The sequence below is a fragment of the Dermacentor andersoni genome, chromosome 9 (assembly GCF_023375885.2).
Source record: "Dermacentor andersoni chromosome 9, qqDerAnde1_hic_scaffold, whole genome shotgun sequence".
Taxonomy (NCBI): Eukaryota; Metazoa; Arthropoda; class Arachnida; order Ixodida; family Ixodidae; genus Dermacentor; species Dermacentor andersoni.
In genome coordinates, this window is record NC_092822.1 from 46,924,121 (window position 1) to 46,950,151 (window position 26,031).

A 26,031-nucleotide genomic window follows, 5' to 3' on the forward strand; every position below is an offset into this window, starting at 1 on the left:
TACTTTGCCGTGCAGTCTACTCCGTCCACAGTCCACACCGCGCGATACTTCTTATTGAGAAGCTGCAGCTTTCATATGTATATGCACTAGCTGTCTGCATATATGCACACTGCTTCACACACGCAAAAGTGGGATATGATGTGCTTCCTTGACATGAATTTCGCAGTTGGAAATGCGATATATAACGCACTATTTACATCAGTATAGCCGTGAACACATATTCGGAATTACGTACACCGCTACATTTTTAGAAATTTTACGAAATGGCCGGAAATCGGGGTTGGTGAAGAGTCTCTCTAGCCTAGCGTGATTTGTAGAGGGAAAGGACATGATCTCTTCATTTGCAATTTTCTTAGCGAGTAATTAATTCACCTGCCTGGCTTCGACATATCGGACACTGTATTTTCTTTAAAGTCGAAGTTAACAGAGTTAGCCTCAAAAAGTGTGACCGCATGACCATTGACTTAAACTGAGCTAACTCAACACTGATATATGATGAAAACACTAAACGACAATTAAGACTCGACCTAACAGCTATGGAACGTTTAAATTTCGCATTAGCGTCGACGGCACGTTCGTGCTTCCGTGCGCGGTTCGTACTATCGACGCAGCTGCAGGCGCAACTTGACCGCAATAATCCGAAACTCGAAACTATAGAAGATGCATACGTAGTTGTGAACGCCTCACCTGGATGTTGCAGTACAGAACAGTATTTGTGGGCCAGAAACTGCTGCGGCCATGCGGTGGTGCCTATACTGGTTATGAAACGTTAGGCAAACGCGCAAACATAGCAGAGAAATGGAGCCGAAGCTTTTCGCCATGCACTTGAACCATATGCTTGAACTGCTCAAGCAAGAAGGGGAGAGAGCGAACGAAATAAGGGGAGAGAGTGAATGACTGACGATTACCATAAAAGCAAAAAACAAAATATTAAATAGCCATGGTGAAACCAAAACATTACAACATATTATTTGCAAAGAAAAAAGAAAGAACAATACTTTTACAGAACTTTTTGAACAGGTACGTAAAGTGTGCTACGAATATTTCTGCATCTTGCGCACTGCATTGCAGATTAATTTTTTTTTCGTTTATCAAGGGCCCAAGCATTACGAGCACGCAACAGTAAAACGCATAACAATTTTCCAAAATGTTCCTTTTAGTTTCGCTTCCACTTTTTGTTTTATATGCTTGTAGTGCGTGGCCTTCGAGATGGCGCGCGCTGGCAGACTCGGAGGCCATGGTGCGCCATATCTCTAAAATGCGTTATTGCGTCGGCCGTCTCGGTTTCCGGTGGCGCTGCCGTCGTTATTGGAGCACATGGCGGCCTGCGCAGATGTATTTTAACGTGTTGTCGTGACCAATGCGAACACGTGTTGACCATTTGCAGCAGCGGTTTACAAGCAATGAAACGTCCAGCCAAGTCAGCAAAGTCAGCGGTACTGCTACAAAATGCTCTCGTTGGTGCGATATTCAGTGAAAATGGTCGTTTGTGCAAGCGTGATTGCGGTTGTCGTGACATGTATGTTTGAAATTTTGTGTGTGTGTGTATGCAAGTCTGCGCACTTCCCCGCTTTACTGGATGCTTAAATTAAATTTCAGCACTGTGTCACGTGTCGAGTAGTCAGTTCAGACACACCTCACATCGTTTGCAAATCGTCTTAACACTTGTTGACGGTACTTGTGTGCTATACCGTCCTTTCGGTGTGTCGGATCGGAAAACATTTATTGGGCTCTAGAAAAGAGATCTTTGCGGCTTCAGGCGGCCTCTTCCATCTTCTGATGGATTCTTCTGTCTGCAATCACAGGGTTGGTGCCAAAGTTAGGCGAAAGCTGTCAAGTGGTCGATTGATTGACTCAGGCTGTGTAATATTGACGATCGCCACATGCGATTGTCAGACGGAAAGCTAACTAGATAGGCTATACTCATTTGGCCGAGTTGGTAGCGTCCCACGACGGTTGGCTTTTGCGCAGAAACTAGAGAACGGTGATTATCTCGTCATCTGTTTCCGTCCCCTAGTTTGCGCGCAAAAGCCTACCATCACTAAACTATTTTCACCCATGAGGTCTGCCTCCAGGGATTAGTGTTCTTGCCAGTGTAGACTATTATACTTTTACTTTTATTCACGATCGAATTGCTCTCTTCATCGTACTACTAAACTACAATGAAGTTATGCGATTAATTATTATGACAGTGTTCACGCTGTCGACTTTCCAGTGCATTTCTCGTCACGGGAACCCTCGGTACAACACTCTCTTTAACGGCGTGAAAATAGACACCACACAAATTTAGCGCCCTTACCATAATTTTTTAATGAAAAGAAGGCGTCAGAAAAAACGAACATCTTCTCGCACATGCGCAATATATTCACAGTGCAATCACCGTGACCTGTTTGTTTCTCTGCCATGCGCATCATGCGTACATGATAATAAGAAAGAGAGGGAAAATAAACATCTTCTTAGGTAGAAGTCTAATGGCAAAACAATACATCATGGTTTAAGAAGCTAGGAATGGACTAGTCTTGTCATAATTCAGTTGACTGCTTTGCATTAATGCCCGACAGAGTGTGCGACGCAGCTGTGTCGATTAAGGGAGAACCGGCAAATGATGTGCCAGTGTGGGGTCGAAACGGTACCTGGCCACATGAGGGAAAGACCGGTTGTACCAGTTGAAGACATGCCGGGTGGCGGCCCTAATAATCCTTTTCACAATTGTAAAGCTAGCTTTTTTGTGCGGCAGTAACTACACTAATGGTGGCGTAGTCATTTTTCCAACCGGTGTCCACGAGCATAGGGTTGCTTTTTATGTAACATGGAAAATGTAGATGTGGTCCTCGAAATGAAAACCATCTGCAAGAGACAAGCCCCAGCGTGGGCATATCGTGTCCATTTGAACAATGACCGATGCTGCCATCAGTTGGGCAAATGTGCAGTCCAGACACACGCACTTGCAGATTTGGTAAATGGTCTATTGCGTGCCTTTATAGGTTTTCATTTCAGTGTTACCTAAAAAACTACAAACTTCAAGTGCAGCAAAGCGCCACTTCTGACCCTCAATGACTCGGCTCACACTGCACGTTCTTGGAATACAACTTGTGATCAATAAATGCGGGGAATGAATGGCTGGCGTGCGGTGTAGTTGGTACTGTTGGTTGACAGTCAGGTCAGCGAAGCCCGAGGTCTGTCAGTCATCATGCACATAGCCGTGTTGGTTGTCCAGACGTGCAGTAAGGTGTAGTGCAGCGACGCTGTTAGTGGTGAAATGGAGCAGCATAGAAATGTGAAATTCTGCTTCAGACTTTGGAGAACGTGAAGAAAATGTCACAACATGCTGTGCCAGGTGTACGGACAAGGGCTTTATCAAAAAAGTATGTGCACGGGTGGTACGAGCACTTCCATCACAGTCGAGACTGTGTGAAAGACAGGCAATGGCCAGGTAGGCCCGTGACATCACGCACTGATGAAAATATCGAGAAAATACACCAAATCTTGACCGAAGCTCGTCGACTGATGCTTGGAATGTTTGTGGAGGCTACTGGAGTGTTATATGGCACCGCTTATGTAATTTTGTACCGCCTCTCCTGCTAATAAATCCCGAAATCAGTCACTGACTATTTATTGACCACAGGTTGTATTACAGGACGATGAGCAAAACGAGAACAACGTGAAAGCAAGGTGAAAGGTGAAAGCTCGTTTTGCTCATCGTTTTGAATTTCCATCTCCCGCCTTCACCGTGCTTCCCCAGGTTGTATTACAGTCACAGATTCGATCCCTGGTCACTGCTGCCACATTCTGATGAGAGTAGAATGCAAAAACTCTATCATACTTTATATATGTGAATGCTTAAAAAATGTTAGGTGGTTGAAGTTAATCCAGAGAATCCCGCTGCAGTGGTCCTCATAAACCATTTATTGCTCTTGGGTGGAAATATAATTTCTGTTCCAGAAGGCTGTAATGGTGGGCTAGTTGAATTATATTAGAAAGTGTGAGAAACAGTTGAAATAAAGTGGACAGAGACTAGAAAGACATGACACAAGCACTAAAAGCTGTCTTTGTTTATTGCATTGCCCAACGAATTTGTTACAGATCTACACGTGATTTACCTCATAATGTCAGCTGACCAAGACACGTAATTTCACTTGGTTGTGAAAAATTCTCGCAGAAGGGACTCTCTTGCTCAAGATGTTTTGCTACTGCGTTAAGCAGTGTCATGATGGCCATATTAGTTTGTGACTGCCTTGAACAGCTTTTGTATATATATATATATATATATATATTGTTTGCATCACTGTGAGAATAATTGTTATAGCACCAACACTTTCTGGCCTTGCTGTTATCATTCCAAAACGTTCAGGCATCGCGGCAGGGCCAGATGGCACTGTCAAAATCGAGGAAGCCTCCGCCAAAAGCACCTTCACCTGATCCAGAGTCTGAGGATGACTTTGAGGATGAAGAGGACGAGGACTACTCAGACGGTGACCAAGACATTTCACAGTTTCTGGGTGACCTTGGTGATGACAACGATGATATCAAACAAGAAAAGGAGCATGGGGGAGTTCGTAAGCGTGCTGTCGACTCGGCGGCCGACTTGCAGGCTTCCAAGAAGCTCAAGAAGTCCGACCTGTACAAACCGCCAACTGCGGAGGAGCTCAACAACCTTAAGGAGGTCGAGACGCTGTTCCATTCAAACCTGTTTGGCTTGCAGGTGAGTTTATTGTCTGTCTCATAAGGGTTGCTTGGTGGGCAAGTTGGTACATAACTGTTGAGTTGACATGGGTGGACGCCTCCAAAGAACAGGGGAGTACACCCGAAGTCAGCGTTCGGCAGCACAGGTGCAGACACAAATAGCTTCCTTTAATAGACGCACGCAAGTGTGTGTTTGTGTGTGTGTATGTGTGTCTATATATTTATGTATATGTGTGTGCAATCAGGGCTTCACAGTATAGCCACTGGAAGTATATGAGTCAGTCATACACAAACCGAAACGCATGACACTACAGCGGTACCTTGCTTGCAGAACAAACCTAATTGATTCCTGTGGGTTGGTTTGTTCTCCGAGACGTCATTCTGTGCGATGTGTTTTCACATTCATAGAAAACCTATTAATTTGTCCCGGGAGGCTCGTTATTCATGAAAAAGGTGCAAGGGATATCACAAGTTAAAGAAAGAAATTTGTACATGTATTTACCAAGAATAATAGACATTCAGCATCCAGAGATGAGTGTATGGAAGATAAGAGGAATGGGGGCTATTTACATAAGTACTATACACCCATTTGCACTTTTAAAAGTGCTTCTTAATTCATTCTGAATTGGTTGCCAGGCAATTGGGTGTTCATTAAAGATCCCCAGGTAGCCAAAATTAATCCGGAGTGCCCCACCGTCGTGTGCCTCATAATCAGATTGTGGTTTTGGCATGTAAAACACCATAATTTTATTTATTGGTTTCAGTCTGGATTGGTCTCTCTCAGCTAGATGAGGTGGAAGACACTGTGTGAAAATCTTCTTCTGTCACTTTTCTTGCCTTTTCGTTTTTTAATTAAAGATCCAGGAGGGAAGAACTTTGGCATTTATTTGTCTCTGCTTTTTCTTCAGCGCGCATCTGAACGTGAGGCGAAAGAGAGGCTAGGCAGGGAAAGCTGATGGCCCACGAACAGAGAGGTGCAGCAGATATGCAGAGGCATCAAATGCCCCAGTTAGACAGGCAAATTTAGTGTCACTTTGAGCAAGTTTGTTTTGCCATCAGTGTCATTCACAGGCTGTCGGACAGAAAGGTTTAGTTAAACTTGCTGGGGGAGTGCAGTTGCCAGTGACTGCATTCAATGCACTCACTTCGCTGCTCTGAAGTGTGTAGCCTCGATAACAGTGCTCCAAGAACAAATAAAAGGCACTCTATGCAAAGTCAGCACTAATTCCAAGATCACTGTTTCATAAATTCAAATCTTATAAGCACCTCGTGACATTAGTGAAGTCAGAACAAGCTTGTAGCATTCACTTTCTGTACTCATCACTTTCTGTACTCACTGACACAAAGTCTGCCATTATGACTCTGAGTTTTAGATATGTTGCTTGCTTGTATTGGCTCAGTATGAGTAGCCATGTTAATGATATTTTAGTATCTATTTTTCATTGCAAAGGTTCTTGTGAATAATCTTTTTCTTTATTTAATGTGCCAGGAACCGTTTCTAAAAATTCCTACGGCTTCCTACGGCTAGTCCTATGGCTTCCTAGATCATTGTTGTCATCAATCCTGAACGACACATTGTTTTGCCATCTAGCACTGTGGCACCAAAGTGACCTTCGCGACCCAAAATGCACTCGCTCGAAGTGTCACTAAATTATAGTCCTTCTGACTTGGGTATAATTTGCTCTGCTAGTTTAAGATCATAAATGAGTTTGATTTGCTCTGCAAAATGTCACTCAACGAGGCACCACTGCTGTTCTATAAGCAGAGGAGCCAGCAAAATGGTCTCAACAACTCAAATCTTGGCTGTCATTATTAAGTGAATTTTATTTGAATCTTTCATGAATATCTGATTTTGTCTTTGGTGGAGATAATTCTATCTTTGACTGCTGTGTCCCTACAGAGCAAATGAGGTGATTATTGAAAAATTAACACTCAGTTAACCCCGCAATGCCAAACATTCTTTTATGCACCAAGTTGATACCTCAAAATTCTGATTTAAGTGCTGTGAAGAAAGCCATAGTAGTGTTTATCATGCGCTAAAGAAAAGTTCCGGTTGTGGATAACTCAGCAAACCAAATTAATAAGTAAATACCAACTGCACTGGTTAATTTTTAACTCAAATACCATTTCATTGTTTTTTGTACAAGTGTACTCTTGAGGGTCAGAAATAAAGGTGAAACAAATTGTTTAAAATTTTCTTGATCTGTAAAGGTTTTTGTGCTTTCTAAGGTTAAGTAATAAAGCAATTTTTACTATTTTCTTGCCGAATTTTAGTATTCTTTTCTTTTTTTGGCCTTGGTGGTAGCATCTTTCAAATTTCAATGTTGGCACATCTAGATAATGTTTGAAGTATCTGCTGCTTGGTGTTTGCTGCAAACACATTGTAGGCACAGTTTGCAGCTGTAGTTATGAGTTGTGTTTACAAACTTTTCTGCTTTTCCTGTCGGTGAAATTTCGAGCCAGGAGGTGGTCAACTGAAGGGGAGGTCCCCTTGCAGACTTGAGCAATGGGGCCTCCTTGTGTATGTTGAACCCCAAATGTGACACGTTTGCAAACATAAACATGTTGATTGATCGATCGATTGATTGTGAACCGTCTCGCAGTTATCAGACATGCTGAAGGAGATTGCCCCAAAGGAGAAGCACAATCATCACTTTGATGCCTGGCTCTGCCTCTTCCGAAAGACGCTTACGACTATTCCATCGTGGGACCGCATTCATGTAAGCTGCCCTGTTGCTGTTGCGGATAGGGCGGTTTGTGCAAATGCGCGTCATCCAATTCACAGTCTCCTACAAATGTTACTGGAGGGAACTCTAGTGTAAGTGCGGCAGTTGAGCCATCATGGGGACTAACGGTTAGTATGATTTGCACCATACTGCCACACCATTGCTGAGGCGTGGTGTCCAAATGCATATGCCAATGATCGTTCTCTCCATGTAACAAGAGTGGATCTCGAAGACTTTGTTTCTTCTAACTGCAGGAGCCCATCCTAGACCCGATGTTTATGAAATCTTACTGGCTCTCTCAATGGCTTCCACCAAAGGCATAGCCTTAAAGATCTGAATCCTTTATCCAGAGGGCACCACCACTGGAGCGTGGATTTGGACAGCACCTATTGCCAAGCTGGAAGCATGTCCTAGCCGCCATGTTTTAGACATCACCTATTGCATTATAGATGCAACAATGTGCAGTTATTATGCACTTGCACTGAGACTTATTTCCTTATTGTGTATCAAGAAACTGTTATTGCTTGGAGGTTTCAAAAGATAAAACATAATAAATCTCCAGGGGCTTTGGAAGTGTATTATGAGTCTGGGGGCAAGAGCTGGGCTCATTTCATCTACACAATTTCTTTTTTTCTGCTATTGTAAAACCAAGGCCTAATGTTAACTGGTACTACATTAGAAGGTGCCAGTGTCCCCCTGCAATGTATCTGTGGGGGCGATCAACCCCCTGCAACTCCCCCCGCTTTTGCAACTCCAGGGTTCCTGATAAGGCCTCAAGAACGCCTGAAGCCACAAAAGCATGAGGATTGGACAAGTCCGTGTACTACCCATCAATGATGCCCATGGTGGCTGAACGATCCCAGTGCAAAAGTTCTGTCTAGCATCTTTTGCAAAAAATTCATGCGATCTGTGCTGCCCCGATGTCTGGCCTGCCTTCTGTTGAATCCTTGTCTTGTCGAAGCAAACACTTACCATCCCTGGTGGGCGCATTCAAACTACATGCATACAGAAGATGGCCTTCATTGCAATTTTGCAACGAGGAATGTCTTGGTATGACCTTGGTGTGTGTGTAGTTTTTTTCTCAACGAATTGGTATTTTTGAGGAGAGAGGCCTTGTGGGTGCAATTTAAGTTCATGGGCAATCCTGACATAATGTATTAATTGAGATTTCTTTCAGTGTAACAGCACTTAAAGGCTCGAAACTGTGTTGGCTATGCCAATCCATCTTTGTTGATAGGCCACTGTCAGCCATCGTCTACGCTCCCACAGAAAGCAGTTCTGTGCGTTTGTTTTCCATTCGCCGAGCTTGGTCGTGGGGTTCAAGAAACAGCCACACAGCATGGAGAAGCTGTTACTAAGACAAAGATAAACAAAGTTGTCAGTGGCAGCAAAACTGTGTCACCGCAGTTTGACCTCCTTCTTTGATGACCTATGTCCTTACAAAACTGCTTCCGAAATTGGTCTGTCTTGTTTTTGTTTCTTTTGGTGCAAAACTCATGTGATAAACATTGTTTTGTTCTACTAATTGTTGGAAATAACAGGATCCAATTTAGCCTCCTTGGAGGTTTAACTACAGTGTCTCAAAGTGCGTACACTGTTGTCATTTATGCATGTTGCTTGTGTATGCCTAGCTTGCATTGCTTAATAAAGCATCACTCTCCTTTCTGGACGTGTTGCCTCAGGACAAACCCGAGACTATGCTGAAGAAAGTGCCACTGCCGCTTCCAAGTGGACTGCCGCGTGACCCGAAGTGCCGCTTCCGTTTCGTGCCTCCCAAGACTGTTCAGGTGGTGGGAAGCCACGCCTTCGGTGGGGCCGTCGGTCCCGACGCTGTCGTGGACTTGGCCATAGAAATGCCTCTGGTAAGTAGCCGAAGAAGGTGATCCCAGAGTTGTTGACACAGAACAAAGAGCGGCCATAAAAAAAATATGTTTACAGCGATACCTGTTCTGGGCTCACCCAGCTAGTTGTTTTAATGTCCACTGGTGGCCGTCACATGAATTCCAAAGTGCTTTGCGAGCTTATAAAGAAATGCATACCTGCCAACTCTACTGGATTTGCCGCAAGGAATGTGAACTCAGGCTCGTTCTACGGTTTTAGGAATGTTGCATCAAGTTTTATGAAAAAATGGGTCCTGTTCGGGAAAATGCTTTACAGATGCTGAAGGATGGCCAAGCAAGATTGAAAGATTGGAGGAAGAACAAAATATGTTCAGGAAAGTAATTGTATGGTGCCTGCACTACCATTTTGCAGCAACACAGGGCGCTAAACAGAGGGCTACTTGCCTTGCACAATTCTCTTCAGACAGCTTTTTGAAGCAGGCTAAATCGTCAAGAGCTAGATCGCTGAAATAATTGCTGTGATTTAAAAACCCTGTATTGCTTCCAAGTCTCTGCTGTTGGCCTAGCTTGCTGCTCCCTATGTGCGGCATCTGAATGTGAATAATCGTAAATAAAGTGCGCATTTATCCCGTAAAATGCGCCTGCTTGGGGCAAACATAAACAAAAATGCGTGCTGCTTCCTTCTTTCTCGCCTTAACACTTCACCCTTTGTGATGCACATGAGTGCCTTTTACAGATCTTAACGTTTGAAACTGTCAGGTACGAAAATGAAAAATATTTGCAGTTCCCCAAGTGGGATTCGAACTCCGGTCCCACAGCAGAAGGCGCGTTTCACCCTTTCGGCCAGTAATGCAGCCACAATGCTACAGAAGCGAAAAATATTGAATTTGAAGAGCACGGTCATGCTGCTAGCTGCTGCGATGTGCTGATGCACATTCTACAGCTTATTTATCAGCCAGCGCCATGGTGAAAGTACCTAAATGGGCCTTGAAACACTTTTCTAACTAATCGTGGAATGGCCTCAATATTAAAGGGCATTGTCTCAGGGATCTTGTGCTGCAAAAATTATTTAGAATCCTTCAACTATAAGTGGAGTTCCTTCAACTATAAGTGGAGTTACTGCAACAGTACCCGACTTTCTCTCTATTTTTGTCTCCGCCATTGTGCTGCAAGCTGCACAGCGGAGAAGTCAAGAGGGCAGAGCCCTGCTTGAAAGTTGACTGTCGCGAAACCTCTTGGCTGTCGCGATAGACTTTGTTATGCAGCATGCTGCTGCCATCTAGGAGGCCAGGCGCAGTGCAAAGACACAATGGTTTTTCTTAGGAGTGTGCGAATATTCGAAAAGTTGGAATATTATCGAATATTATATTTTTAATATTTGTTTTCAATCCAAAAAATAGATATTCAAAAATGTTCAAGTATTCTGTTGGATACGAATATGCGAATCAGATCGAATGTATTGGTTGCCGTGCGGGAGCAAACACGGTTCTTAGCATTTGTTTCTAATCTAATCTAAGAATATTGGGGCGATTTCGTGCTGAATTTCGTGGTGATTTTGCGCTGCTAGTGAAATTTAACCTGTAAAGCACACTTAGCTACTAAATACCTAAACTATGCGGGAAAGCCGATCTCTCAATAGCACGGGGCGCGGGTTTGCGGACAGCGAGGGTACAGTTCCATTTCATTTCTTTTTTTCTTTTTTTTTTTGTTGCAGCACCACTCTCAGTTCTAGCCTTATTGTTTGAGAGCAGGTACGATGAATGACGACTGGCACAGGGTCAAATGCCTCCAAGTTTACGGGCATTTGATGCAGTGTAATAAGGCACAGGATGGTGAGGACAACTAGTGTGAATTACTAATTTTTCCAGGTTAACATTGACAGTGCAATTGCAGTGTTTCAATGTGACAAATTAACACAACTTGCTGATAGAGGTGTGTGCATATCGTTATACTATATTCGATTTGATATTTGAAGCTAAGTACTAGTATTCGATTCGTATTTGAAAATTTTGATATTCGCACACCCCTAGGCTTTTACTGTCTTTTTGAGATTGGAGGCATATATATTTTTCATTTATTTCACCCAAAATTTACAATTATATGTATTACTGAGAACGCTCTCTCGATCACAAAATCAGCCAGCCAGTAGCGTTGGTGGTCCTGCTGCTTTCAATGACGCTGCATGGCGGCATTGCAAAAGCAAGTGATTTTGCACAGGGCATTGTAAATTTCCTGCTGCATGAAGTGCAGTAATATTTCGCTCACATGTTCACAGCAGCCTCTGCGACATATTGGCATTGTTTTCTTATTATGTTAAAGAAGTATTTCAGGGCCCCTTTAAATGAGGCCAGCAGTAAAATCTTAAAAGCCGGATGCAAAGGAGAAGGAAGAAGTACGAGTTGTTTCTCTCCGCTTGATTACTGGGGAATGCTACCTCCACAATGAAAGAAGTTTTTTTATTCTCGAGAGGAGATTGCTCTGCTGTCACTTGAATGTTTGCTCGAACTGATATGGCATGGAAGTGTCAAAAACTTACTGTGCATAATATTGCGTATCTGCCCATGCCACAGCAGGAAGGAAGAATAATGCACTTGAAGAGTAGTTATCGGCTGACGTCATACCTGCACCTGATCTGTAAACCAGCACTGAGTTGAAAGAATTGAACTGATGGCGACGGTAAGAAGCAAAAGGCAAGATAAAGAGGAGGAGGAAGCCGTGTCTCTCCGCTTTGCCAGCAGGGGGCACAGCCCTCTGCAAAAGAACATGACACAGCCTGGAGTGAATGTTATAGAAAGCTTTCTTCGATATTTCTGGCTTTAAGCACCCAGGGCTTAAGGCCAACAAGCACTGCGTTACCCATTTTATGAGCTCTGCTGGCTTCTTATTACGTTGGCGTATTTTTCATGTGTGCTTTTAAGGAGCGCTTAATATAAAACCCTTTGGACGGCACAAATGAGTAGCCCTTGGTGGACTTCTCTGGCAATGCCTCACCTCAGGAAAGTAAGGCTAAGTGAACTGGCTGTGTTGTAACTTGTAACAGAAGGTAGTGCGAAAAAGACACAGCTTTGCTGTGCTACCTGATGATGCAGACGCAAGCGATTCAACTTAATACGATGAAGGCTCTGTTACGCCAACAATGGCACCACTCCTGTCATGTGTCATCTAGAGAATCGCCCGCCTGCTGCAGCGGTGATGCCCTGTAATGGTGGTGCAGTGGTTAATGCCTCAGTGGTGGTGGGGCAGAGGATTGAATTCTCACTGTGGCCGCTTTTTTAGTTTGATGAAGATGGCGTAATTTGTGTGCAGTTTTTCTGCCACGAGTTTCTGATGACGGCAGGGTCATACAATGAGCCAAGTAACGCTCTCGCACTAATAACAAGCGCTAAACTCACAATGTTTATTCACTAGCACTGAGCGCCATATACAGTTGAACCTTGTTAATACGTATTCAGCCGGGTACGATGTTTAGGTGTGCACTAAACGATGGACGAATTAGCCGCCAATGCCAGTCTAGAAGTTTAGTTTAGAAGTGTACTGTATTCATTCTTCAGGCTTTTATTACAATCAAAATCAACAAAACAAGGTGATTTTTCCATCACCACGTGTTTAGATTGGAGTTCTTGCTGTAAAGCTTTCTCTTATGAGGCCATGCGACTGCTCCCTTTCTGAATTGCCAGGAGTGCTTCGAAAAGACAGACTTCCTGAACCAGCGCTACCACATGAAGAGGGCGCTCTACCTTGCCGTCATAGCATCTCGTCTTAGGAAGTCGGAACTGGTTGAAGAGATGGCATTCAGCACTCATCGCGGAGATGTTGCATCCCCCACGTTGATTCTGAGGCCATCAGGTAAGCAAACGTCAGTGGTGTGCCGTGTCAGGACATAATTTTACCACAAGCGATTAAGGCGTCATTAACATTTTTCCAGTTCCTCATGTCTGTGTAACAAATGTAGTAAAATGTCGTCCTCTGGTCCCGGCAGGTGTATGCGTTATTTAATGGAATCAAACTCTCATTAATTCGGACGTATTTGGTTGCACACCAGTCAATTTGGACAACTCTTGGAGTTCAGCGAGTGCACAGTGCTATGAATGTGCGACACAAAAGAGCAAATGTGGCAATAGCATCCAATCGAAACAAAGAGGCAGAATCCACGTCACCATAATCGTATGAATGACAAGATGAGCGGAACGCTTCATGCCTTTATAACCCTTATTCTTGCATTTGCCGCCGTGCATTACAGCGTGTTTGCCATGTGCCTTTATAACTGTGTATGGTCACCATCCATAATAGCCTTGATAACAACCATGGTTTCGTGTGCAGCGGTTACGGCAAGCGGTAGTTTCGTTTTGTTTTGATGCAATATACGGCTGCGCATACAATGTCGGAAACACGGTGGAAGCTGTCAGAGATGAAGAGCACCAGATGTATGGCGATGGACAGATGATCTCTTGGCAACCAGCTCACTGGAAAAAAAAATTTATCGGGATGTGCTTCCATGCGATGTTGAAAATCATGTCTCTAATGAACACGTCCACTTCAACTGCACTGCGAAAGAAGCCGCATGGCCTTCACCGCTACGGGCACCGAGCAGTCACGAGTTGACAAGAATCGCGGCTACCACATTGTTTTGTAGAAAATAAAAACGGGATTCGCTGATTCATTCAGTAAATAAAAAGTGTGTTGATGTAGATAGCATTTGTTGTTTTCTTGATACCCTCAACAATTTGATGTTTGGTTAATTCGGAGATATTTTGCGGTACCGTGAAATCCGAATTAACAAGGTTTTACTGGAACACTTCTTTTTTCCCACATATGTATTCTCCTTGTCCAGACATAAAGGCAAACGAGTCCTTAATTTTCTGTGACTCGAAACTATGTTTGGGTGTCGTAGGGTTAATGTCTCGTAAAAGACGCATAGTAGGTTACATTCTGGAATACAGTTGAACCCTTTTATAGCAATATTCAAGTGCCAAGAAAAATCCCATTGTTTTAATTGGGTTGCATGAAAAAAGCAGAGGGTACAAATGTTCGAACATTTTATTTAGACAGAAATAAGTACGGTCAGTATCTTTTTTTTTATCAATATCAAGTTTTATCAATATCTGGATGTAACAATGAGCAGCTGCTGCACCATTAAATTTTGTGTTAAATTGGTAAATTAAATAGTGAATGGTAAAGTAAATGGTAAATCAAACTGCTTATTACGGTGTTTTCATGCCGCGTTATTGGCTATAACAATTAAACCTGGCTACTGGGTGTCTGCGCCAAAAAGGAAACGAATGCAAAATCCAGGAAAAGTAAAAAACAAGAACATGAGCCGCTTTGCCACATCGGACTTTATTCTATGCAGTCCACACGGCACACCTTCCTTGCCCCTCTCCCGTTTTCCTCCCACCTCTCCTGTCGTCAGTGAGAGGGTAGAAAGAAGGCGAAAGAGGGGCACGCGAGGCTGGCCATGTGATTTGATGAAGGCCTGCCATGCGGGTTGCATGGCGTGAAGCCGAATGCAACAAAGTGACTCTAGCCTTTTTTTCTTTTTTTTTTCTTGATGCATTGGGACATAGGCGTGCTGTGAGGTGTGCATGGCACAAAGGGGTGGGTGACGAAGCTGTTTAGATTATTATTTTCTTTTTAGGCTTTTCTCTCTCTCTCTCTCTCTCTCTATATATATATATATATATATATATATTGTGCACTCACCTACTGGCCAGATTGTTGAAATCGATAACGCGATATGAGAGAATCGTAGTGAGCAATTTATTTTACCATAGAAAACATGCAAAAGTTGGTGGTGCATCGGCTTCTCCTTGTTTTACCCAATATATTGTCAATATTGGTGTCATAATAAGTGGTCTCAACTGTACCAGAGATATCAGTTTCATCATGATAGCAATGTTCCTTTCTTTTCTTGTTTGTTTGCGAGGCATCCCTGCCACAACACTTTGTTGTGCCCATGTTCTCTTCTTGAAACCTCCCACAGGCAACGCTGGGAAGCACTTTCGGGTCCGCCTGCTGCCTTACCCATGTGCAGAGCAGTTCAAGGTATCTCGGTTTGTGCCAGCACGCAGCAACCTGCGGGCATCATGGTTCTTCAAGGACAACACCAGTGGTGCGTGAATGCTAGTGCTTGTGTTCTTATCTTCATGTCTAACCGAAGCTTGCCATATGTGCAGTACAGTGCACTATAAAAAAAGAACACCTAGTTAGTACTCCGTTGTAGATTGCAGCCAAGATACGATGTGAAGGCCTGCGGCTATGTTTGTACCCATAGATGCCTTGAGTGACGCTTCACATTAGACATTCCTCTCCTCCCCCTACCCCCCCCCCCCCCTATTTTTTATTATTATTATTCATGCCACTTCACACACAGTAATGCAGCATGCAATGGCTTACTTCTACCGCTGTAGGTACCGCTCATCATATACCTGCCGTGGTGGCTTTGCGGGATCAAAGGCCACCTTATTTTCTTGGGGGCGAAATGCAAAAATGCTCGTGGTACTTAGCTTTAGATGCACAAAGAACCCCAGGTAGTCAAAATTAATCTGAAGCCCCATCCGCCATGACGTGCCTCGTGATCAAGTTGTGGTTTTACCAAGAAATACTTCAGAATTTAATTTTTTTTTAATGTGTGCACCATAAACAGTCTTAGTGAAGTCGGATGTGCAAAAGCTTTATTTCTAGGTGTGTGCGAATACCGAATAGTAGATTTCGAATTGAATCTTGAATCAAATCAAGAAAAAGAAAAGGCCGAATAGCGAATTGAATATCATAAGCTCTTTTCACAAAATTTAATGCTTACAAATTTGGGGCAAGAAAATATGGTGCTGCCCGTGCTTGAGTCTCCTAGCATTGCTTAACAAGAATGTTGCAAGTGATCAGTAACTGAGGTACATAGAAATCAAGGTATGCAATACGGTCTACTCTTGTGACCGCCTGTCTACAGTCTACTCTTGTGTGATTTCCCGCCTGTCAAATAATCTTAAATCTGGAGAGTAGTGGCAGGTTTGCCCGACGCTAGCTACCCCTCCCCTTCCTCCTTCTTCATCTGCTGTTTTTTCTAGCGGAGCGGTTTCTCGGCTTTCCGAGTGTCGTGCAACTGCTGCAAATATATCTGTATCAATTTAGCACCGAACCATAGCTTCAGTCGCCAATGTCGAATGAAGCAATGTGAACTAGGCCTAGTGGCCTAGGCAGTGGGGCCGTGACAATAATTTGCTGCTTCCTGATGAGGTAACAGGCCGCAGCCCATCGGAGAATGCTTGCCACTAATATGTTCGCATGGATGACACATCAGTGGTTGTTCCCGCGATAACACGTGCGTTCTAATGCTGTTGAAACGATGTGAAGTTCATCGCTGTGTGTCTGACACGACCTGCTTGCCTATTGGAGGCTAATCGGCCTGATTTTTGCGCATGCGTTTGCACTTTCCAAATTACGTGCTGCTTTTGTTGATGTTCCTCCTGTCTGGGCGTCTTGTTATCCTGTTGCGATCTTCCCAACATGCCGACATCGAGGAGCGCTTGTAAGTGACAAAATCCGCTATTGCGGCAGCTGGGGCCACCTGTCCGCAGCATGTTCAGGCGCTTCTTTTGTACCGAAAATGAATTCAAACGCTCACTTGCGCGGCATCAAGCATGAGGAGCTTCGCAGCACACGTGGCACTGCCCTGGTCTCTGCACCAAATATATTGAGTATTGGAGAAACGGAATAGTAGATATACGATTCGCGAATCGAATTATTAGAACGTTCACTATTTGATTTGGTGATATTCGAGTATTCGCACATCCCTACTCATTTCATTTTCCACACAAATGTCTCGAGTCACTCACCCTGCAGAATGTTCTTCGACATACCGATAGCAGCATGAACCATAAAAGCCTGCATCACCCAGCCGCCTGAGACCACGGTGCGCATGACCTGAATCGAGGTGCTCATTGCGCATTTTTGTTTGGGTAAGGTGGAAACAGACGCAGAGCGGAAACAAACCAGCCTGTTTGCATATGTCTGCGTATCGACACAAGCGCGCCTACACCGTGAGGTGCATGGGAATGTGCCTCGCGTGTGCGCTACAATACCATTTAAACAACCGATCGTCATGTATCCTCAAGGAATCAGCCAGGTGGACGCTGCTAGATTCGAAAGTGACTCTCAGCTTGCAGAACATCCCAGTCCACTCTTGCACGCACAAGTTGCAGACCACCATTCAAGCACAAATGAAACGCGCACTTGTCGCGGACACTGCCTGCGAATTAATGCCTGCTTATGCAGTGAGAATTTCCTTACCCTTTGTGCCTGTGTTATTTTGCTGGCAGATTACATATGCCATTGAGGGAAGTGGTACAGTGACTTTAGGTTTTACGAGATATGCTCTGCATACTATTGTCGATCCGAATTGTTCAAACCTCTTTGCCTGGCGAGCAACTTGTCTTCTTTTGTTCCACGTTGACAGGCGTGTCTGACGAGCTGCCATCACCGCAGTACAATGCCTCTGTGTTGGCTGACATGCGCATGGTGGCCAATGCGAGATTCCTCGCCGAGAAGTTGGCACAGGCCCCTGCCCTAGTAGATGCCACTCGTCTGCTGAAGGTCTGGCTAAGGAAACGTCATCTAGACCAGGTGAGATGGTTTGCCTTTCGTCCGCTGTATTTATTTGTGCAGGTTCAGCATTGATTTCAAAGGTTTATTTTTCTTTATTTCTTTTTGTGTATGGTTTCAAATGTGTTATAACCACTCTCTGCTATCCACAATGCAAACTGCCATTCTTTATTCACCTTTGGTGCAGTCCCGTCTTGTCCTTGCTTGTGACAACTCACCTTGGAGTTGCGATGAATTACTTTATTTACGCTAAAATTTGTGCTCAATACTGTTCTTAACTATAACGCAGTGTTATTTAGCAGTGATTGCCTAAGCTAACAAATTTACCCATCAGCATTGCCATCAGCTCCAAATAACACCTTTTTTTTGCCCGTAGAGTTTCCTACAAAAATTACTAGCGGGAACGCTGTCGCTACTGTCTATGGGAGCTGCAAGCATGGCGGTTGAGTCAGCATGGAAGGGAATGGGCAGTACATAGATTTGCCTAAACTTCATCATTATGGCTTCACAGAGCTTTGTAACTTTTGAAGCTGATGATTTCCAACAAATATAAGTATATATATATATGCCACAATTTGCAGCGATTATGCATATGTGCAAAATCTGATAGCCTTCTGTATTTAGAAAAACAGAGAGGGTATTCTGCAAGTGTCCGCATAGGGAACTGTCTATTTGGGCTGCCGCTGAAGTGCTGATTGACTGGGCTGGGAGATGTGCTAGAATGAGGCAAGTACCCTCAGCAAGCCTCTCTCCCATGCGTCGTATGCCAGCCCAGACAATCAGCAGCGGCTGAAATTGACAGTATCCACTACGGGGACACTTACAGAATACCCCCCCCAGGTCTGATCCGAAATGTGGGTGAGTAAAGGCAAATAAAGCGTAGTAAACTGTATAAAGAATGTCCTTTAAGCCACAAGCACGAAGAACAGGCAAATCCGTGTGCTCACTGTTGTTCCCATGGAAGCTGAACGATTGCAGCACCGGATTGCCCTCTAGTTATTTGTGTGGGAAACTGATTTTTTTTTTTTTCCGTGTGCCAGTGCTCTGTGCTGCAACGATGATGCACTCGTTCATAAGGTGTCACTAAGTTTGTCAATGTGCCTGGAGTGTTACTGCAACTCACCTGAAATGATGGTGTTCTTTCCTCCAGGGTCCGGGAGCCTTCTCGGGTTTTGAGATGACCATGTACCTGGTTCACCTGCTGATGAAGCGCCAGCTGAGCCCAATGATGAGCTCGTACCAGGCTGCACGGTTCGTCCTGCTAACCCTTTGTAAGCGATGTTTCATGCCTCTTTTTTTTTTTCTTTAAGGGCACTGGTATGCGTTGCAACAGAACCGCTTGTTGGCCTAGTTGGTGCTTGCTAAAAGACATGTTTTTTGCCGCAATTGAACACACACAAAAGGAAGACAGCCGCCCGTGTTCTCTTTATGTGTCTTCCTTTTGTGTGTGTTCAGTTGCGGCAAAAAAACATGTCTTTTAGCTGGTATGTGTGCTGTGAAGAGCTTAGTGGCTGGACCTTTGCAAACCAAGTACGCACATTGTGTTTGCTCAGTGCATATGTACAGTCCGCCACAAAAGTTTACGGTGGACATGATTTGCAGAAAGGCTAAATTCCTGCGGTGTCTAGGCATATTGCTGCATATCTGGAGTTTCAAGTCTGTCGTAGTTCTCGCGACCTACGCAGTGATCAGGCTAATTGCAACGAAATTTCACTTTGACCAAGTTTGTTATAGATGAGTAAATGAAGCCCTCTTGGCAAGGCTGCAGTGCTGGTAATTGCATAGTTTTCTTGCTAGCAGCCTTTAAACAGCACTGCAGATGGCGTGTGCACTTAGTGGTTTCGCTGCGACGCGAGTTGCTGTCTCGGCAAGCCACCTGCGAGATTTTTCAGTGCACCGTGGACAGCCATAGGCGCCGCCTTATCTCCGAAGCAACGCCAATGAGCTGCGTGCTTTAGGTCACGCATCACTTCCGGCAAGGGATAATGAAAACATTCTTTTTTTTTTCAATTTCCCTATCAAAATTGGCTATCTCTGTGAACATTTAGTGATGCTTTCGCTCATATTTCAAACAGACAAAAATTTTGCACAGAGGCTCCGCTATATCTACACTATCATAAGCTAGGCTTATTGCACTGTCCAAAATTTCGTTGCAGTTGTCGTTTAAATTAGAAGCACTGAGCTTTAACAGAGCAGGCGTTCTCATTTGCAGTGGAACCCATGTTTCACGAACAATCTTCACAGCCAACTGTACCTTTACTCGTATTCACTGCGACTACACGTCCCCATCATATCTAAGTTGGAAGCTTTTACAACAACACACGAGCATTTTTCCAAGCTTACAGGTGAAACTACTAATTTGGTAATTTATACTGTTGGGTCAGTTCGTGGGGCACAGGATGGTGCGTCCTTTCTGATAAGCAGCCATTTATTGACGGTAGAATCTGCATTTGCGGTCACAGCAGTGATATGATTGAACTTGAAGATCGTTGCTCTTTATTCTCACCAGTGCTGTGACTGTTCAAGAAGCCCTTGTTATCGCATGAAATTTTATTAAGCCACCTCCTTTCATCGGGACTTGGCGTTGGCCGCATAAGTGAAATTGTAGCTCATTTGTTTATATTTATGTTCACCAGTCTTCATTGAAAGTTCTGGTCTCTCAGTAGGCTCATGGTGACGGCCAGTGATGCTTGGCGCTTGCAAAACAGTGGCCTGGCTAATCGTTTCCATGTCCTTCTCCTTACTTCACAGCTCGTTCGGACCTCACCACAGAGAACATCACGCTGTGTACTGAGCCAGTTGCCAATCAGCCCTCCCTGGAGGAATTCCGTGCCCACTATCCCCTGGTTCTCGTTGACGCCGGTGGCTTTCTCAATGTCTGCGCATCAGTGAGCATGGAAGCTTACCTCAGGGTAAGTAACTTGCCTAGCTGTCAGCGAACGGAATAGGTCAGAATGGAATGCACTGAAGGTTGAAACTGGCTGCTGTGGAATGTCAGTCAAGAAATCCATGACTGAAACCCAAGCTTGTGAGATGATGAGGACTTTTTTTTTTTTCATTGTAATGCAACCTCTTAAACATTTTCAACTGCGACATAAGCAGGACACCTTCTTAGCTGGGTTTCCTTTTAAATATGATAAGTATTGTGAAGTTCAGTGCATCGCCTCGCATGGTGAGCTGCTTTAGGAACATAATGAACCAAAGTGCAGGTTTGGCTTGGTTGGCAAGAAGGGGTAACAGCAACGTGGATGCAGCTAGCAGCCTATTACTTCCATGATCGAAATTGTGCAGACCATGGGTTCTAGGAAAAAAACTGCATTTCTGTAATGCTTAGCCGTGCAACCTAAAATTGGTAACTGCAGTCCAAACTTCACCGCACAAGAACGACAATGCACTCACCTGTGCATACTGTAAGGAACAAAGAAATAAAGTTTTTGCCAGAAACCTGTGCTCTGTACAATTCTGAACATCGGTGTGCATGACCTTGCATGGAGAGCTGGTTCGGGAACATTGTGGATCGAAGTGCAGGTTCAGCTTGAGCGGCAAGGCGTGGTTTCAGCGGTTGTGTCTGTGATATACAGCTACTGAAAGTTGCACAGATTTAAACGTTCTTTAAAACCGTCTTAGCATGTATTTTGGCATATTTGTTTACTAAAGAGGTCCGGCCCTACAAGTGGCAAGCTAAGTTGTATGTGTTGGTCCGTTTGCAGGTCAAGCACGAAGCTCGTCTGGCAATCACTTTCCTGGACTCGTGTTCTGCAGACAGCTTTGAAGTTCTCTTCGTGACTCCGCTCCCCTTTGAGCGCACATTTGACTGCTTCGTACTGTAAGTTGCGAGTCTTGTATTCTAGCCACGTATTGCCTGCACAGTGGTATTACACTTCCTAAAATGCAATGCCTCGGTGAATGTAATGCAAGAGAGGACATTTTACGACTTTGCAAATTGAGAAGAATCACACAACACGTAATGGAACGAGAGGTGATAGGCATAAAATTAAGAAACAGGGAAAACAGTGGTGAGGTTTGATAGTAAATAGGGGTAGCCAATACCTATTTTAGTTTATATTAAGTGGGAGAAAGAGAGTGGAGCAGGCCATGTTATGCGCAGAGTAGGTAACGTGCAGTCTACTAGAGTGACAGAGTTGGTGCCGAGGCAACAGAAATGCAGTCAATGATGGCAGTTGTGATGAAATCGGTGTTGTGATGAATGAGTTTTACCATGAAACCATGAAATAGTGTTGTGATGAAATCGTGAAATTTTCAGGAATGTGAGGAAGTCAGCTGGCACGAGGAAGGGACAATTGGAGATACTGGGAGGAGCTGTAATGGTAGTGGACATAAATTAGGCTAATGATGATCATAATTAAAGCACAAACTGCCAAGGTTAATAGCAACGTTTCTGTGAGCTTAGAGTAGTGCCTTTTATTAGAGGTGTGCGAATATTCAAAACTTTTGAATAACAAATCATATACTGCCGTATCTGTTTCGGTCTTCGATTCGAATATTCACTATTCAAAAACATTCATATTTTTCAAATACTTCACAAAATTTCATACGGACCCTGTGAGCAATCAAGCTTAATAGTGGTGCAAAAATGTCATAAGTGTCATCCCGGTGGACATAGTTGTAGCGGCAGCGACATTGACGAGATCGCCTTGGGAAAGAAGACAAGGTCAGGCGAGGCCATGGGTGGCGCGGGAGCTTAGCTGGCGCTGGGGACTGAAGAAATAAAGGTTAGTTGAGTTTGAGCTCTGGTGCTGGAACAGCATCTCGTTGTCTCTCTCTCACGTGCTCTACATAATATAGACATAAAACAGGAGAAGTTACATAGTTGAGCATGCTGTGTCATTCCAGAGAGCCCGACTGTTCCGTAACCTGTCATTTGCAAGTAGCAATGAATACTGATTACAGTATTGGAATAATGGCTTACTCACCTCTAATGCGCAATTTGTGTTTTAATAAACAACATTTTATAACATGCAATATATGATATCAACTTGGTGACGTTGTGTGTGATTGTTATGTATAGTAATAACAGCTGTTCATTTTCTTGAAAACTATTTGAAAAGTATTCGATTTGCTCTTGGCACTATTTGATTTGTATTCAATTCGGTATTCACACACCCCCACCTTTTATCACAGTGCATTGGGCAATCCATTCCTGTGATGTGCTCCCACACGGGACCTGGCGTGCTCACATGCCAGGAACGGTGTAGGCACACGTCGTGGTTACTGATCACCCGTCACACCATGCTAAATGTTTTAAAAAGGAGTGAGATGTTCTGCACACTCCCTCTCGGCTTTGTTCTTTGCAGGCTTAGTGAGGGGGACTTGGAGTCCGCAGTCGAAGCACAGTCACTCCGCGCGGAGCTGGCAGATTTCAGTGGCTCCAAGTCGAGGCCAGTTGCCAAGGCCGTTTGCCAGCTCCTGCGCAGGGGCTTCGGCAGCCGAACTGACCTTGTGTCAACTCGCATACCTGCTCCATCAGAGGTTAGTGAGCAGTTTTTTTTTTGTCTTTTTCTTATCCATTTGGCGCATTTCTGTACGTTTGCAGCATCTGCGTAACTGCAGACTTTGAGACCTGAGCTTCCTTGCATCGTATCCTCATTAGAATGCAGCCACTGTGGCTGGGAGTCCTAACTCGCTAACTTGTGCTCAGTGGTGGAACACCATTACAGCTGAGTGAACTGCCGTGTTGGGTAACAACTATAATGCACCGGCCAATAGGGGTAGCTTTTTTTTTTATTTATTAAGTAATTCAGGATCTTTTTTTTTCTCACTGAACTTGCCAAAAATTAAATTACATTAAAATTGAGCTCACTGTCTTGCAGCTTCCTCTACTTCGAGCTGCAGATTGATTAACAATTAACTAGAGGCAGTGCTTAAAACCGGGCATAAAGCAGGTGGCAAACATAAAGCAAGCGCTGCATAAAACAGACAACAAACACAACCGCTGACGGAAAGCAGATGAGGGAAATCAATGCACCTGTTACTTTGCCCTTGTGCTGCCAATAGATGGCCTATTTGTAATTTGAGTTGAGCAACTGACCCAGCTAATATATGCAGTGGTTCTGGGTTTGCAGAACCATATGCTTTGGGCATTTTGATTCACGACTTCAGCAGAAAGAACAGTGCAGTGGACTGGATGTTGTCTGTCCCTTCATTACGTCTGGTCCATTGCGGAATTTTTTCTGCTCTGACTCCTGGACTGGACTTCTTTCTTTTTTACAAATATGGAGCTTTCTTCCCTAGGAACTCATACAAATTTTTGTTTAACGTTATCTTTGGGCAGGCAGAGGGCAACTTTTACATTCACGAATCTTCCTCCACTTTGTAGGTTCTTGCAGAGTTACTTTCATGAGATCTTTGGTTTGCAGTGGAAGATAATTCAGGAACCTCCGGTTGTCCGCGAGTCCCTGGAGATTGGCCTCCTCCTCGATGCTGCACACTGCTATGCCACAGTGGAGCGTGGCCCGGCTGCAGACTCGCCGGACGCGCCCACATTTCGGCAGCTGTGGAGAGACCGATCTGAACTGCGCCGGTTCCCGGACAGCAGCATTCTGGAAGCGGTCGTCTGGTCGGGCAAGGCTGCCTGCGAGCGTCGCAGCATCGTGCTCAGGATTGCGAGGCACCTCCTGTCGAGGTGCGAATATTGTGTGCATTGTTTTGCACGAACGAGTTGCGCACTGCGCGCAAAATGCAAGAAGGGTGGAGAGAAAGGTGTGACAGACTGCAGACTACCAACTTTTGAATGTTACTTTGCCAGTCAAGAACTAAGTTTTCAACTTGAAATCATTTAGTGTTCATTTTTGTGCGATTAGAAAACTGCCGGCACAGCGTGATGCGGCAAAGAAAAGGTGGCAGAATTAAAAAAGAGTGTGATGTGCAATTACACCGTGACAGTTAGTGCTCGTTTTACCAGATGAATTTGTCAGGTTTTGAAATGCTGCTGGCTGATTTGTCTGTGTAATTAGTGGTGCACCTTTCTGTCCAGCTTGCAACCTAATGCCAGGTCAAGGCAGGCATGCCACAACTTGCATGTCTTGCCTGAGTTCAATGCTGGAACAGCAGGCCATCGAAGTCCTTCTTAGAAACATGCTTGGGAAGTGCTTTTATCCTCTGCGTGTCCTAGGGAAGGATACAGTTTAACTTGAAACGGAAGTACTGAACTGTGCTTTGTGTGGAGCATGAAACACTTGTTTGTGGTAACACAACATGACAAGTGCTGACGTCTGGTCATGTTGGTATGACATGTTTGTGAGTTCATATCAGTGCTAAAAATGACAAGGACTATTGAAAAGGATACAAGACAAGTGCTAACTTTCAACATTTTTTTTTTCACATGGTGGTTAGTCCAAATGGATTTTTGGATACTAGCATGAATCATATAGCACAATCCAGTCTGTTCATGTGCATTACCTGAAGAGGCAGACATTAATACTTGCGCAATTAATCACAGTGTCTGGGTAGTTGGTTAAAAATATTCACTAATTAACACTTTATTATTCTTTTTAGAGCACATTTCATAATTGTAATGTTAAGGCCTAGCAGTACTGAAGTTATGTCTGCTTGGCAGAGGTAAGACTAGCCCACTTTCAAGATAGCCATCTCCAGAACCTGGTCTAAAAATGAATTGACGTTCAAGTTAAGATTCTTCTGAACTGCTAGGGGGTTCTTTTGGGAGTCTGGTAACTGGAAAGCCAATGTATCTCGTAGCAGAGTTGGACTGAGGTCATAAAAGTGGTGCTAGCACAATCAAAGGATTTGTTCTGAGCAGACATTACTGTGCCACTTCAATTTCTAAATTGCAACTTGTGCCCTCAAATGAACACTTCAAAGTTAATATGTTAATTTTTTTAATGAACTGTCTGCACATTTTGGACTGCCATGTAAGTAAAATCCACCCCTTGCAGAAATCTACTTGAAAAGGTGGAACAAGGCTGCCATAGTTGAATTCTTTTTAATCCTGCCAGAGCCAAGAAAAACATAAAAAATGAAAACGGCATCATTTGCAACACGAACAGGAAAGAAGTAATCAGAACACCTGTTACGTGTAATTGCACAAGAGTGCGAGCTTGAGATTGCGAGTTTGACCCAGAGATTGCAAGTGCAACTCCAGCTGCATTTTAAGTGGCAAGATGCAAGACATTTGTGTACGCTTCGATTTAGGTTAATGTTGAAGAACT

General features: G+C 44.0%; 1 protein-coding gene across 1 annotated transcript in view; it reads left to right on the forward strand.

The window, feature by feature from the left end:
- The first annotated feature begins 1,289 nt into the window (after positions 1–1,289).
- The window catches only part of LOC126528518 (nucleolar protein 6-like), a 29,536-nt gene continuing 4,794 nt past the window's right edge, over positions 1,290–26,031 (forward strand). Inside the window, exons 1-12 of the mRNA XM_050176390.3 lie at positions 1,290–1,436; positions 4,352–4,702; positions 7,287–7,403; positions 9,092–9,271; positions 12,928–13,096; positions 15,231–15,359; positions 17,700–17,866; positions 18,996–19,116; positions 20,597–20,757; positions 21,556–21,671; positions 23,161–23,335; positions 24,223–24,488. Coding sequence (XP_050032347.2) covers positions 1,404–1,436; positions 4,352–4,702; positions 7,287–7,403; positions 9,092–9,271; positions 12,928–13,096; positions 15,231–15,359; positions 17,700–17,866; positions 18,996–19,116; positions 20,597–20,757; positions 21,556–21,671; positions 23,161–23,335; positions 24,223–24,488 — 1,985 coding nt within the window. The 5' untranslated portion in view covers positions 1,290–1,403. The remainder of the gene's footprint in view (positions 1,437–4,351; positions 4,703–7,286; positions 7,404–9,091; positions 9,272–12,927; positions 13,097–15,230; positions 15,360–17,699; positions 17,867–18,995; positions 19,117–20,596; positions 20,758–21,555; positions 21,672–23,160; positions 23,336–24,222; positions 24,489–26,031) is intronic.